Source organism: Giraffa tippelskirchi, chromosome 3, assembly GCF_054371585.1.
Source record: "Giraffa tippelskirchi isolate mGirTip1 chromosome 3, T2T-mGirTip1v1.2.pri, whole genome shotgun sequence".
Classification (NCBI taxonomy): Eukaryota; Metazoa; Chordata; class Mammalia; order Artiodactyla; family Giraffidae; genus Giraffa; species Giraffa tippelskirchi.
The window spans coordinates 189,880,512-189,893,840 of record NC_137277.1 but is presented as its reverse complement, the minus strand read 5'-3'; the positions used below and the strand labels follow the sequence as shown (position 1 = coordinate 189,893,840).

The window sequence follows — 13,329 nt, the reverse complement described above, 5'->3', positions numbered from 1 at the left end:
GGCCAGATGACTCTTGTCACTGGTAGCCCTCCAGTCAAGAAAACGGTCTTCTCTGTGTCACATGATACTCAGGGGTCTCTCATCGTTAACCAGTGAGACTGATGCTTTCCACCCTTCCTCAGTAACTGAAGGGGATCTATGCAGTTCAGGCTACAGATACACCTTCATGCACGCATGCATGCGTGCACAAAATGCAGGCAGGGAAAAAAGGAAGAGGGTGAAAATGTCCATCTGCCCGCTCAGGGCTGCTTCTTTCACAGGACTGTGGACTGACAGACACCAGGATTTGGGCAACGGGAGGTAAGACCTGGCTCAAAAGAAAAAGATTGATTTTGACTTTCAATCTAGGAAATGGGACCAAGGAAGGTCTTTAGGTTTCTTCCCATCATCAGGAATGGGAAAATCATGAGGCTGCTTCTGCTTTACGTGTGAAGCATCCCAAAACATCGACTGAACGGGCCACCGCTGGGGACGATGACCCACGACTACGGTGAATCACCAGGAGCCTCTGTGGAGATACGGCTCCTGCTGACAGCCCGAGAGCCAGTGCTTGTGCTGACGCTTACGGGATAGATGATGCTGCAGAGCCTCTCGAAGATGAAGACAGGAGTCCGGTAGTCATCCAGGTTGTAGCGCTTGGCTGTCTCAATGCACACGGCCATGAAGGCCTTGGTTTCCGATTCTGTACCTGCCAGAAATCAATGTGGCCAAGTCAGTTAGGAAAGAGCTCCACACACAGAAGCTAAGATGAGACTTTAACTAAAGTTCCATCACTGACAGATCCTCTCTGCCTGGTGAGTCTATAATACCCTATGTGGCAACATCAATATTTCAACTGGAAACCTGAAGCTGATGGGTTCTTATACTGAAACCACATTCCATTTGAAAGCCTTCGCACCCAAATCAACACAGAGCATCACACTTAGTTGTGCACATGTCTCCCTCCCTCTGGGAATTATAACCTTGCATCCTCTTGCCCAAAACAGGTACTGAAGAACGTGAAATAATGATCCCTACTGCACTCCTGTCAAAGCAAAAGGAAGCTATAGTTTTTAGTTTCATTCTAAAAGATTAGGTAGACGGCCCTCCAGAAGCCAAAGAGATAACTTCAAGTCATACATTCTTGAAAAGGGTCCAGGTGACAAGGTCGCAAACCAGCTCAGCACAGCAGCTAAAAATGGCACCAGAACGGCCTCCATGTCTGGCAATAAAGTGGACTCTGTCCCCTGACCTACTTTTCACTCCTCCATTTAAAAACAATTTAAAACAGTGGGGGGGAAAAAAGGTTATCAGTGGACTGCTACACTAGCAAAGAAAGCCACAGTTCCAAAATTAGAAAAATCAGGAACCCAGGGAGGTCAGCAAAGCACTCAGGCTAATTTTTGCCATGAGCTTTGGTTTCCAAACCTGCCAGAATTTGAGAGCTGGATACAAAGCCCCAAATCTGCCAAGAGGGCGAATCTGGTGGGAACCACCCCCAACACACACACACATCTGGTACCCCCAAAGAGCTACATCCTTGGTATAGGTATGTGTGTGTTCAGTCATGTCTGACTCTCTGTAACCCCAGGGACTACAGCCCCACCAGGCTCCTCTGTCCATGGGATTTTCCAGGCAAGAACACTCCAATCCAGGGGATCTTTCCGACCCAAGGATCAAACCCGCATCTCCTGCAATGGCAGGCAGATTCTTTACCACTATGCCGAGTTGGAAGCCCTCTTTGGTATAAGCATCAATTAAAAATAACTATTCCTTTCCCCCAAGCAAATCAATGAAAGCACACCGTCTTCCCTTAAAACTCAGCACTGAATAGAGGGGAAGAAAAATCCCCTCTGAGCACTCATAACAAGCTGTCCCTCACAGAGGTCTATGGCGCAAACTACCTAGGAGATCTGAAAACTCTTGAGTTCAGAACTTTGTTGAAGGTGGCCCTGGGATGGCCATGCCCTGAGCTGCCTCACAGAAGCAGGTACAAATCATCTCTGGAAAAACCCATCTTTGACTCAGGTCCCAAAGAATTTCCACAGAAAAACCCCCAAAACACAAGCTCACAGTACAAAAAAAAAAAAAAATATATATATATATATATATATATATATATATATATATATAAAATGCAAGATTTAAAGGAAAGCACCATAGGCAAGAGCCAGGATAACAACAGAATCAGATTAATAAATATTCCAAGTTTTAGAATTAGCAGATACAGAAATGTCTGTTACGCTGAAAGACTATAAAAGGGACAGAAAATGTCTGCAAAAGACTAGAGACTATAAAATCGACATAAAATTCCAAGAATTTGATGGGTAAACAGATAACACAGAGTGAAGAAAAACTAAACTAAACGACATGGTATAGGATGGAAGAAATCACCCAAACTCAACATTACGATACAGTGAGGTGGACACTGTGAAAGAGGAGGCAGAGACAGAGACGACAGAGTGAGACCGGAGCTCCACACGGCAAGGAGAGAGCAGAGCAGAGGCACTGAAGCCAATGGCTGAGAAGCTTCTAGAACCAATGAGAGACACCAGTCTGAGAACTCTTGACCTCTTCCTGCCCCACGAGCTCAATGCAGAAGTCCAGGACCTTTCTGGTAGCCCAGCGGTTAAGAATCTGACGGACAGGGCAGGGGTCATGGCTTCAATCCCTGGTCTGGAAGACTCCACACGCCACAGGGCTTAGCCCCTGTGCCCCAACTACTGAAGCCTGTGCACACTAACGAAGAACCAGCACAGCCAAAAATAAATAAGTAAATAAATTTTTTAAAGAGAGTCCAAATTTACTGAGGCCAGACCTGGAATTTTACAACTCCAAGCACCAACAGTCTTAAGAGAAACAGAAATGTCTTCTCCTTCTTGACTCAAACGTGAGGAGACGTTTGCTGCCTGTGATCTGGCTCTAAGGAACCTGGGGAACTCAGACCATGCAGCTAAGTGGAGCCAGAAGGGACACAGGCCTGCGGGCTGCGGGCCGCTGGCCGGGGCTACCTGTGGTCATGTCCTCCAGCATCTCCAGCAGCATGTCCTGCGTCTCGTCAATCAGCTTGGTCCTCTGCACCACCAACTTCCGCAAGCACAGGTATCCGTTCAGCACAGTACCCACCAAGCGGCTTTTAAAGTGCCTTTTGATGGATTCCACCTCCACAAAGGAGGAAAGTAGGCCTGTGGGAACAGGAAAAAGTTGCTACATGAGTTCAGAATGAGAATTAAACAAAGAAGGTCCATGTTTTCAAAAGACAATGAGCAACTCAAAAGCAGGGAAATGTCACCTTTGTGCCTGACATGGAGCATGGGCTCAATGATGTGAACTGGACAATAGACAACATGCGCTCAAAGATGTAAACCCTTCCACAAGGGAAGAGACACAGAGCTTAAAAGCCGCAGTGCGGCCAACGTGAGAGAAGAGGCCAACCTCAGCACCCGAGGAATGACAGGTCAGGTCCCAAACTAGCCCCAGGGTGCCCTAATGCAAGGGCCAGGAGGCTCCCTCTACCTGTGAGACTCTTGAGGGCATAGCCCTGCTGCAGATCGGTGCTCAGGGTGGCCTCCTCCAGGGCCAGCAAGCGGGCTATCTCCTAAACAGGAAGACAAGCACAGTTAGTGTGATGGCACTGCCAGCGACACCGGTCAGCTCCCCCACTGGCCCAGGAATTGGCAGCGCCATCTTTTTATTCTAATGCTCTCTCACCCTGAACCTCTGCAGAACTCGTTTCTAAAAAGCCAAGGACTGCTATAATGACATTAAGGGACTGCTTAGAAATGGAGGACAGTTTAAATGTCCCCAACAGACTGCTATAACTTCATGAGGAACACAACGAAGTCACAGAAGTACCCCAGGCAGACCTCAGAAATATTGCAGGTTCAGTTTCAGACCACTGCAATAAAGCAATTATTGCAATAAAGTGAGTCACACAAATCTGTTTTTTCCCATGAAATAAAACTTATGTCCACACTCTATTTTAATCCAGTAAGTGTGCAATAGCATTATGTCTAAAATACAATGTATACACTTTAGTCAAAAATAATGCTGTTAAAAATATGGCTTACTTGACAAGAGGGTTGCCACAACCCTTTATTTAAAAAAAAAAATGCAGTATCTGTGAAGCACAATAAAGCGAGGTATGCCTGTATTTTGAACAAATATTTCTTCCTGGCGTAAAAGACCACCACAAAGTTTACATAGAGAAAGAGAACAAGGAAAGCAGGGCTCGGGAAAGGGGCTCCCCCAGGCTGGGCCGGGACGACATACCTTGGTGATGAGGTTGCCGACGTAGGGCAGAACTCCTCGGGCTGCCAGGTAGACTTTCCAGTGAGCCGAAGTGATGAGCTTCTGGTAGAGAGCCAGGTACTCGGCAGCACACTCGCCAGCAATGCTCAGCTCGTCCAGGTAACTGCCGTGGAGCCAGGGCGCTGAGAGCGAGCCCACACCGCCCCCCAGCCCTGAGGGCCCCCTGGCTCTGCCCCTCCGAGGTCCTCCACTCTCCCTGCCTCGCTGGGGAGGACCGGGGACTGAGAACACCCCAGATCCCCCACTTGGGAACTCCCCAGACCTGGGGAAAGCTCAAGAGCACACAGCAGGGAACGCAGTGCAACACACTGTACACATTTGGAATAAAGCACCAATACGTGAATGGCAGTCACTGCAGCAGCGAGAGAGAGTTTTGACTGAATCACTCACAAGGCGAGTTTACCAGAGTCTAGTGGCCAATAACGTGAGAATCAGATCGCCTGGAATGAAATCTTGCCTTCCTGGGGACAAGTTAACTAACCACTCAAAGCCCAGGTGAGCATTAACTGAGATAATGCATGCCGAGCTTTTATAAGCTCATAAGACCTCAACAAACACTAGCTGCTGACTCTATAACCACCACCACTGCTACTGTAACCACTGCACCCGGTGCTCAGTGCCTCTTGGTTTCTGTGGTCTTCCATAGCACAGGCGTGCCTCCTGTCGTCCTGGTCCATAGATTTCCCCGGGAGAGCGGGAAGGGCTCCCTAGATGAAGTCTCGCCACCCTGCCCATCCCACTCTCAAATGGTACCTGGTGAGGAGGTCGAGGACCTGCTGTTTGCGGCTGGGGATGGTGGCCAGCGCTTCCACGATGGTGCAGGCCGCCTGCCGTGCAGCCTGCGTCGCCGGAGTAAAGAGCACCTGTAGGGGATGGGGAGAAGCCCCCGGCTCAGCAGACAGCCTCTCATCAGGCCCTGCCAGGCATAGCCAACTGCCACCCATCCGGGGGAAATCCTCTGAGCACCTCACAAGCAAAAGGTTAAAGGAAAAATCACCAGCTAACTCAAGATCCGGCTGCTGCAGATGGGCAAAATGGCTGTCCAAGAGTCCTGCCTTCATGGAGTTTTTCTCTAATAAGTACTTTGGAGAACATACTAAGACGACAGAACCAGGAAAAAAGGCAGGTATTCTCCTTAGCAAAGACGCCTATGATTCTATTTTGGAGACAGCTACCTTGGACAGCAAGGAGATCAAACCAGTCAATCCTAAAGGAAACTAACCCTAAATATTCATTGGAAGGACTGATGCTGAAGCTCCAATACTTTGGCCACCTGATGTGAAGAGCTGACTCATTGGAAAAAACCCTGATGCTGGGAAAGATTGAGGGCAGGAGGAGAAGGGGGCGACAGAGGATGAGATGGTTGGATGGCATCACCGACTCAATGGACATGAGTTTGAGCAAGCTCCAGGAGTTGGTGATGGACAGGGAAGCCTGGTGTGCTGCGGTTCATGGGGTCGCAAAGAGTCGGACACGACTTAGCACCTGAATAACAACAACATGCTGAACACTTATGTTAAATGTAAACCAAGTGTTCATGTTATATACTGACGGATGAATTCTCTAAAATATCGTTCCTTTAATCTTTAAAAACATTAGCTGGAAAGAAGAAAAGGACAGAAGACAGGAAAGGTGGAGGTAAAAGCAGTGCAGGCACTGAGGCTCCCCTCTGCCCAGTGGTCAGGGAGGAGAGCAGAGAACACAAGCTTGATGAAAGGGCAGAAAGAGTTCTGATGGGGCCCATCCACCAGGCGGGCGGCTGCAACCGAGACCCTTCACCTATTAGAGAGCAAGCAAGAGTAACCAAGAGAAGGCAGAGGGGCGTGGTGAGGAGCAGAGACACCCTGCCTGGGGCCTGGGGCCAGCAGCGAGGAGCCCAGGAGATGGTCGGCCACTCACTTGCCGCAGCCAGTTGTTGTGGCCCAGCTTGAGGTCCAGCGGGGAGGTCCTCTTCCCCCGCCGACTCAGGAACTGCTTCCACCGCCACACGTACTTCTCGGTCAAATAGAGGTGGCGGAGCTCTGACTTGCTGGGAGACTTCCCGTTGCCATCGATCCCTGGCAGGCAAAGGGGTGCAGGGAGAGGTAAGGAAGAGAAAGGGACAGACAGAAGGAGATGGTGGGGCCGTCAGCCAAGGGCAGGAAGGGCCCACTTCTCAAGTCCCGAAGAGACAGACACACCTCGGATGGGAAGACACTTCTTCCAGGCTTCATAGGATGCCTTGGGGTCCCTCTTGAGCCAGAGCTGAGCCTGGGCGTGGATCTCATTGCAGTACGGCTTCACGGTGGTGAGGGCTTCGACAGGGACATCCTGCAGGAGGAAGGCGGATGGGTGACAGGGCCCGAGGGCCCGCCTGAGCTGCAGTACAGTGGGACTGCCCCGGGGAGAAGTGCAAAGGCAAGATCAGGAGGATCAACATTCACGTCTTTTATGCCCCATATGTGTTCCTTTAAAGCGTTTTGATTCAATTTAGCAGGAGCATCACCATGCTCAGCTTAAAGTCACTGATTTTGACTGGGCAGGATAAGGTGTAACTGGCTTCCTACAGACGGTCTTATAGCCACATATGCTAATTCCTACCCCAAGGCTGATTTGTAGTTTCCCCAAACATAAATCTTCAAGGGGTCGTTAAGCAGCCTCTAGAATTTAAAGAGCCATTACTACTCCCAAGTGGCCTGAATAGAGGAGCCCCCAATAGGATTCTAAGCCAGCAATTCTCAAACTTTTCAGCCACAGGACCCCATTACACTCTTGAAAATTACTGACTCCAAAGAGTTCTTGTGTATGTAGCTCTATCCATCGAAATGGATCTATTAAAAATTAAAGTTTAGCAATTCTTAAAATATTTATTAACTCATTTACAAATATAAATAAATACATTACCTGTCAACCTAAACAGCATTTTTTATTTCCCCAAACAAAAGTAAACTAGACAAAGGAGCTATACATTTTTAAAATTGTTTAATGACTACCTTAATAAGACAGCTAGATTCTTATACTGCTTCTAAGTTCAAACTGTTGCGATAGGTTGTTTTTGTTGAAGCACTCAGATGTATAGTTGGAAAGAAAAAATACTTTAATAGCTTTATCAATTAATCGTGGATGTTTCATTAATACTAAGCCAAAACTCAACAAACTACAGGTTCTTAAGGATTGGTTGCAATGTGGAATCTGAAATCAATCAAAAAACATTTCTTATTCCATTCCACTAAAATTCATGTTTTACTTACGCATGAACATGCATTGGTCATTTGGAAAATACTGGTTCCCAGAGTTACACCAATTCCTCTTTAAGTGACAGGCTCATTTTATTCACTTTTCAAGAAAACTGTCTGCTAAACACCCGTTTCTGAAGAACCGCAATTGGCTCATTAGCCCTCCTTTCAAGCCCAAATGAGGTTCCATGAAGAAAGCAGCTGGTTCCGCCTGCATCCCACTCACACCAGGGCTTCTCCCCAGGACACCCTCCGCCCTGCAGCGTCTCCCTGAACACTGAAACGACTGCTAGTCAAGAGCTGTGATTTACTAAAACTAATCTGCAGTGCTTCAGCAGGGATGCTCCTGGGTGAAGCTGCAGGCGAGTGGAGAGCATGCCCCTTGGTGCTGAGGCTTGGCCGGTGTCACCATCACTGACTTTGCACCATCTGCACAGGCACCACAAAGGAAGACAAGGGCAGCCCGTGCCTCAGGGCAACCACGGGAGGGTGTGGGCCCCGCAGACGGCCTAGTCGTCTGCGGGGCACCCACAGATCTGTGAGCCAAACTCGGACAACTGCTGCTCTCTCGAGGCTAAAACTCAGCAAAATGTGAGGCTTCAGTGCTCAGAGGGTAAGAGCCCTCTCAGGTGTAAATCCGTGACCTCACACTGTGGGAAAAATGACAGTTATGTGGGGATGAGGTTCCTCTTTTCAATCAAGAGCCAGTTTTCATTTGCTGAGAATGAGCTCTGAGGGGAAGAAAGCCTTCATCAAAGCGAAGGAAGGGCGGTCTTTTCTGAGGACTGTCGGGGCAGACCAAGAAAGGGAAACAGAGGAAACTGTTCACTGCCCAGCTTCCCCCATAGTGCCTGCCACTCAGCATCCTGCAAAGAAGACATTTCCCACCAAGGGACTCCACCAGGATGGAGCAGGAATCAGAAGGGCCCCAGGACTACAAAGACGGAGGCCTCAGGCAGGGCCGAGGGAGAGCACTGAGGCCCGCACGCGCTCACGCCAGTGTGAGCAAGTCCATCTGCAGCTAGGCCACCTTCAGAACTAAAACCTTGGTTTTACTCTCTCATTAACACCGACTTTACTCACTCATTTACCAACGACTTACTGAGTCGCTGTTATAATGCGAGATACCACACTATGCATTGGACCAACAAAACACCTTAGTAAAACAGTCCGCGGATTGGAGGAGCTCATGGTCAGCCTAGCAGAGAACTGGATCACTGAAGACGCAGCTGGCAAAGGGAAGGCAGGCGTGGCAGGCAGACCAGACACCGCACAGCCACACAGGACGTTTACAAAGGACCACCGAAGGCCGGGGGCCTCCCGGGGGCTCAGTGGTGAAAATTCACCTGCCAATGCAGGAGACATGGGTTCGATCCCTGCCCAAGTCACAGCGCAACGAAATGGAAGAGCTTCCAGCACTGTGCAAAGGCACAGGGGTAGGGCAGACCACCACACCCTCCGGGAGCTGCGAGCCATCTGAGGGGACTGGAGGAAGGGGCAGTCCTCCATGGCGAACCACTGTTGCAGACGTTTGCCTTTTCCTGCTTGTGTTACTCTTGAGTTCCCTCTGAGAAACTTTCCTTCTCATAAACGCTAACCCATCTCTGCTGAACTGCCGCCAACGAAGCACTGGTGCCCCAGGGAAAGTGAGTTCAGGTGAGCAAAGGCCTTGGCGCAGGGTGTGCTGGCTGGAGCCCGCCCCCCGCCGCCCTCTCAGCCCCGTACCTTGTTCTTCTTGCTGGTGGGAGCAGGTGGCTTAATCAGCTTCTGCAAGATCCGCAGGCACATGAGGGTGATGTTCTCAACCACCACAGGGGTCTTGATGTTCACAGCCATGAGGAAAAGGCTGAGCGCTGGGCGAGGAAGGAAAAGCAGAGACACAGTCACAGATGTGCCTCGCCAGCCACCATGCGGCCACCTGAAGGCAGCTTCCCTGGCCTCACGTGCCCGCACCGAGGACTGCGTGCCTCTTGCTGGCCGGCTGCCAACCAGACATCCCCCATACTCACCACAGCGCAAGCGGAGCTCCCAGCAGCTGTCCTCCTTGGAGATGGAGTCTGTCAACAACAGCATTTCATACTGAAGGCTACTTGCCTGGAAGGCCAACAGGAAGAGACGTGAGCAGAGGAGGGTCGGGAGGGTCAGTCCCAGGACGAGGGCTCATGTCCACGCTCTGATCCAGAGACTCAGAACTAACCCGTACAGTCCAAGTGGACCGTCAGAGACGTAAGGGAGATGGAGACCCTCAGCACGGCCAGCTGCCCGTTTCTGCTCTCTGAGCCTGACGCTGACTCAGAAAGGTCTTCCTGGGATGTGAGCCCTGCAGATGTGCCGCTCCCCCCCACCCCCACCCCCTCCTGCCCTGGTCATCACGAGACGCCGTCGAGGGGAAGCCACAGGAATGAAAGAAAAGGGTGAGGGGGGCAGTCAGAGGGGACGGCGGCCTGCTCACCAGATCGGGGTTGGCCCAATGGCCCTTCAAGGCTGTGGAGACTTTGCCAATAATCAGATCGTTCATTTGCTGGGTGGCCTCTGGATTGTCTCTAGGGAAGCAGAGAAGAGAGTCCTGTTATTCACCACTGGGTGCGTCCCTCCTCTGCACGTGAAAGAGCCCAGATAAAAGGAAATCAACGTCTAGGGCAAGATGACACATGAGCCCCACAAAACCCTGCTGTGTGATAAGAAGGGCCTGCCCAGCCGCCTTCCTGGGGAGGAGAGGCTGATGGAGGGAAGACCGTATGCGGGGTTTTCTCTACAGCCCAGGCTGCCAAGTCCCCAGGCCCCGCCTGGTATGTCAGTCTCCAGAACCCAGGTGTCCACTCTCAGTCTCCTTCCTCAGCTTCTCCAACTGCCCCCACTTCATTTCCCACAAGGCATCCACATTTCCCATCTGTGTCCCTTTGTAATAATGTACGTATTAATAATTTAAAAACCATGAATTGTGTCAAGTCACTCGCAGTCTTCCCAACACGTCCTGAATAAAATTCAAGTCCTCACAAGTGTCCTTCAAGACCCTACAGGACCTGGCCCCTGGTCTCGGTAAATCCCCTCTGCTTTGTTTCCCCACCGCGTCCTTCACTCCATCTACAGGGGCGTCCTTGTGGCCCCGGCTTCACACAGCTGGCACACCCCACCTCTCTGCCCACCACTTGCTATTAATATCTGCGTGCAGGCCATGCCTTCGATACCTCATGCCTCACTCCCTGACCTCCTGAGCGGTCGTCCCTGCCCACCCTGTCCTCTGCAGCGACCGTGCCTGCAATCAGATCTGCTGTCCCAGCTGCACCGCTCTTCACGTCTGACCTCCTGACGCTGTACTGGGCAATCATCCGTTCACTGCCCTTCTCCCCTCTAGAGAGTAGGCCACATGGGTGCAGGGACGCTGCTTCATCTCCCACTGCATCCTCAGAGTCCGAAACAATGCCTAGCATTTGGCCAGTGCTCGGTGAGTACTTGTTAAATGAGTGAATACATGATACAGCAAGTCATATTTAGCAACCAGCTAACATGTTCTAGAACTTACGCCCCACACTCAGTAAACAATGCAAATCCAGCTGTGGCTACTGTATCAGCCCGGACTAAGGACTCCACAAGTATGAGCTACTACTCATGTGAATTATGTCATTCCATCCTCACCACAAGCCGTTACAGTATTGGCTATTATCATTATTTCTCAGGTGAGGAAACCTTACGCTCACAGAACATTAAGAAATGTGTCTGCGGCACACAGTATAAAGGATCAGACACCAGGTCCTTCTGAGCCAGACCTAAGCTCTGAAGCCCGAGGCTCCACTGCTGCAGCTGTCTTCTTCTGTGTGAGTCCTGAGTCCAAGTGCCCGGTCACTCCCTCCCCCAACACTGGAACTCAAGAACCTCTTCCTCAGGAAACCCCACTGGAACCAACCAAACACAAGCCAAACACGCTGCCGACTGATACAAGGGAGCCTGGGCTTCACGTGTCCCTCCGTCCGCTCAGCTGCACCCTCGACAGTGCCCTGCACCCTCCAGCGCCCCCCGCCCCCACCCGCAGGGTCCTGGTCCGTGCCCCCGGCGCAGGCTCTGACCGAGTCAGGAGGCACATGAGCTGGCGGACCTCCTCCCGCATGGCCGCCGAGCCTCGGCGGAGGTTGTAGTCAAAGAGCTCCCGGATGAGGCCCTGGGAGACGAGGATGTGGCGCAGGGCGGGGTTGGTGGCCAGGGCCCGGAGCAGGGTGATACAGTGCTCCGTGACGGCCGAGGCGCAGCCGTAGCACTTGGTGGAGGACGTGTGGCCGCAGCCCAGCACGGACAAGGCGCGGTACTGGCTGGCCGTGAAGGTGGGCTGCACCGAGGTCCGGGAGGACTTGGTGGCCGCTTCCCTCTGCTGCAGGTCGTATTCCAACAACTCTTTTCGTGAAGCGAAAACTTTCTGAGGAAAAAAAGACAAAAGAGAAAAAAAAATCAGCAATTAAAGTAAGGAGGAAGAAAAAGCAAGCTAACTAGAAATCAGCTTTGGTTTGAAAACACTTTACTGGTATTATCTAATTTAACCCTCTCAATGACCTTAGCCTAGTAGCTCAGTTGGTAAAGAATGTGCCTGCAATGCAGGAGACCTGAGTTTGATCCCTGGGTCGGGAAGTACCCTCGAGAAGGAAATGGCAATCCACTCCATTACTCTTGCCTGGAGAATTCCATGGACAGAGGAGCCTGGCGGGCTACAGTCCATGGCTCACAAAGCCTTGGACATGACTGTGCAACTAACTTTTTTTTAATGACCTTAGCAGTTGATACTTTATCCCCATTTTACAGAGGAAGAAACAGCTTAGAGAGGCTGGCTTGACCAAGGTAAGGGGCAGAATTAGAACTCAGCCTCTGACCACAGACATATGTCCTTAACATCCACATAACACTTTCTTTAAAGAATAAAATCAGGAATATAGGCACATGTAGTGAAGATGGCCTACCAGCCACTTTGGGAACAAGGACCCTGGTTGCTCTTGTCTGCAGCCAGTATTCCGTCCCATGAGGGTGAGGTCTGTAACATACTACCCACTGCTGTGACCGATCAAGAAAAACAGATCTATAATAATCTCCATGATTCTCAGTGTCCTGGTATGAACTCAGCTCTCTACCAAGCACCCGAAGCTGCAGTAGGTGAGCAGCTGTGTGCCTGGCACCTACCGCGGGGGGAGGGCAAAGAACTGCTTTGAGAACAATGTTGGTAACACACAACAAAACACACTCTGCAGCTGCTCCTGCCTCTACCTGGATGATTTTGGAGAGTTCGTCAAAAGAGCTCTTGCAGTCTCCGCAGTACTCCTGCGCCAGCTGCAGGATGTACCGGTTCACGCTGGCCGAAGTGGAGCTGATACCCCCAGAAGTTCCTGAGTCGTCCTGCAAGCCAGAGGGACACGGTCAGCATTCCACTGGGAGACGGCCTTGCCCAGGGCCAGTCTCTCTCTGCTTCTGACCCAGAACCCTCTCCCAACGTCCCTGTCACCTGGATTACCTGCGGCTTCTCAGGAGCTGCCTCGTTCACTTTGCAGAGCAGGTTCTCCAGCTGCGGCCGATGTCCCATCAGCTGGTGATATACTCGGTCAGCTTTGTCCAGAAGCGTGTTGATGTTGGACACCGCCTAGACAGGAAGAGACGGGGAGTGCACGAAGGCTCGTCAACACTGAAGATTTCCCCTCAGTGATCTGGTCAAGTATGGTGTTTCATGTGGTATTTCTACTCATCACAATAATCCTGTGAAGTGGGTACGCAATGTATATGATATACATACAGAAAAACAATGCTGAGGGCAGTGACTTACACCAGGTCACACAGTATTAAAAGCACCGGG

At 50.8% G+C, this 13,329-nt stretch overlaps 1 protein-coding gene across 5 annotated transcripts in view; it reads right to left on the bottom strand.

Moving 5' to 3' along the window:
* The window catches only part of UBR4 (ubiquitin protein ligase E3 component n-recognin 4), a 132,923-nt gene that overhangs the window by 27,988 nt on the left and 91,606 nt on the right, over positions 1 to 13,329 (bottom strand). For all 5 annotated transcript variants that reach the window (XM_081574939.1, XM_081574941.1, XM_081574943.1 and 2 more), the window contains 13 exons: positions 12,994 to 13,119; positions 12,750 to 12,878; positions 11,570 to 11,913; positions 9,958 to 10,048; positions 9,515 to 9,599; positions 9,231 to 9,358; positions 6,471 to 6,600; positions 6,190 to 6,347; positions 5,044 to 5,153; positions 4,252 to 4,393; positions 3,496 to 3,577; positions 2,991 to 3,164; positions 567 to 688 (listed from right to left, as the gene is read on the bottom strand). In XM_081574939.1, the coding sequence (XP_081431065.1) occupies positions 567 to 688; positions 2,991 to 3,164; positions 3,496 to 3,577; positions 4,252 to 4,393; positions 5,044 to 5,153; positions 6,190 to 6,347; positions 6,471 to 6,600; positions 9,231 to 9,358; positions 9,515 to 9,599; positions 9,958 to 10,048; positions 11,570 to 11,913; positions 12,750 to 12,878; positions 12,994 to 13,119 (1,821 nt within the window). The remainder of the gene's footprint in view (positions 1 to 566; positions 689 to 2,990; positions 3,165 to 3,495; positions 3,578 to 4,251; positions 4,394 to 5,043; positions 5,154 to 6,189; positions 6,348 to 6,470; positions 6,601 to 9,230; positions 9,359 to 9,514; positions 9,600 to 9,957; positions 10,049 to 11,569; positions 11,914 to 12,749; positions 12,879 to 12,993; positions 13,120 to 13,329) is intronic.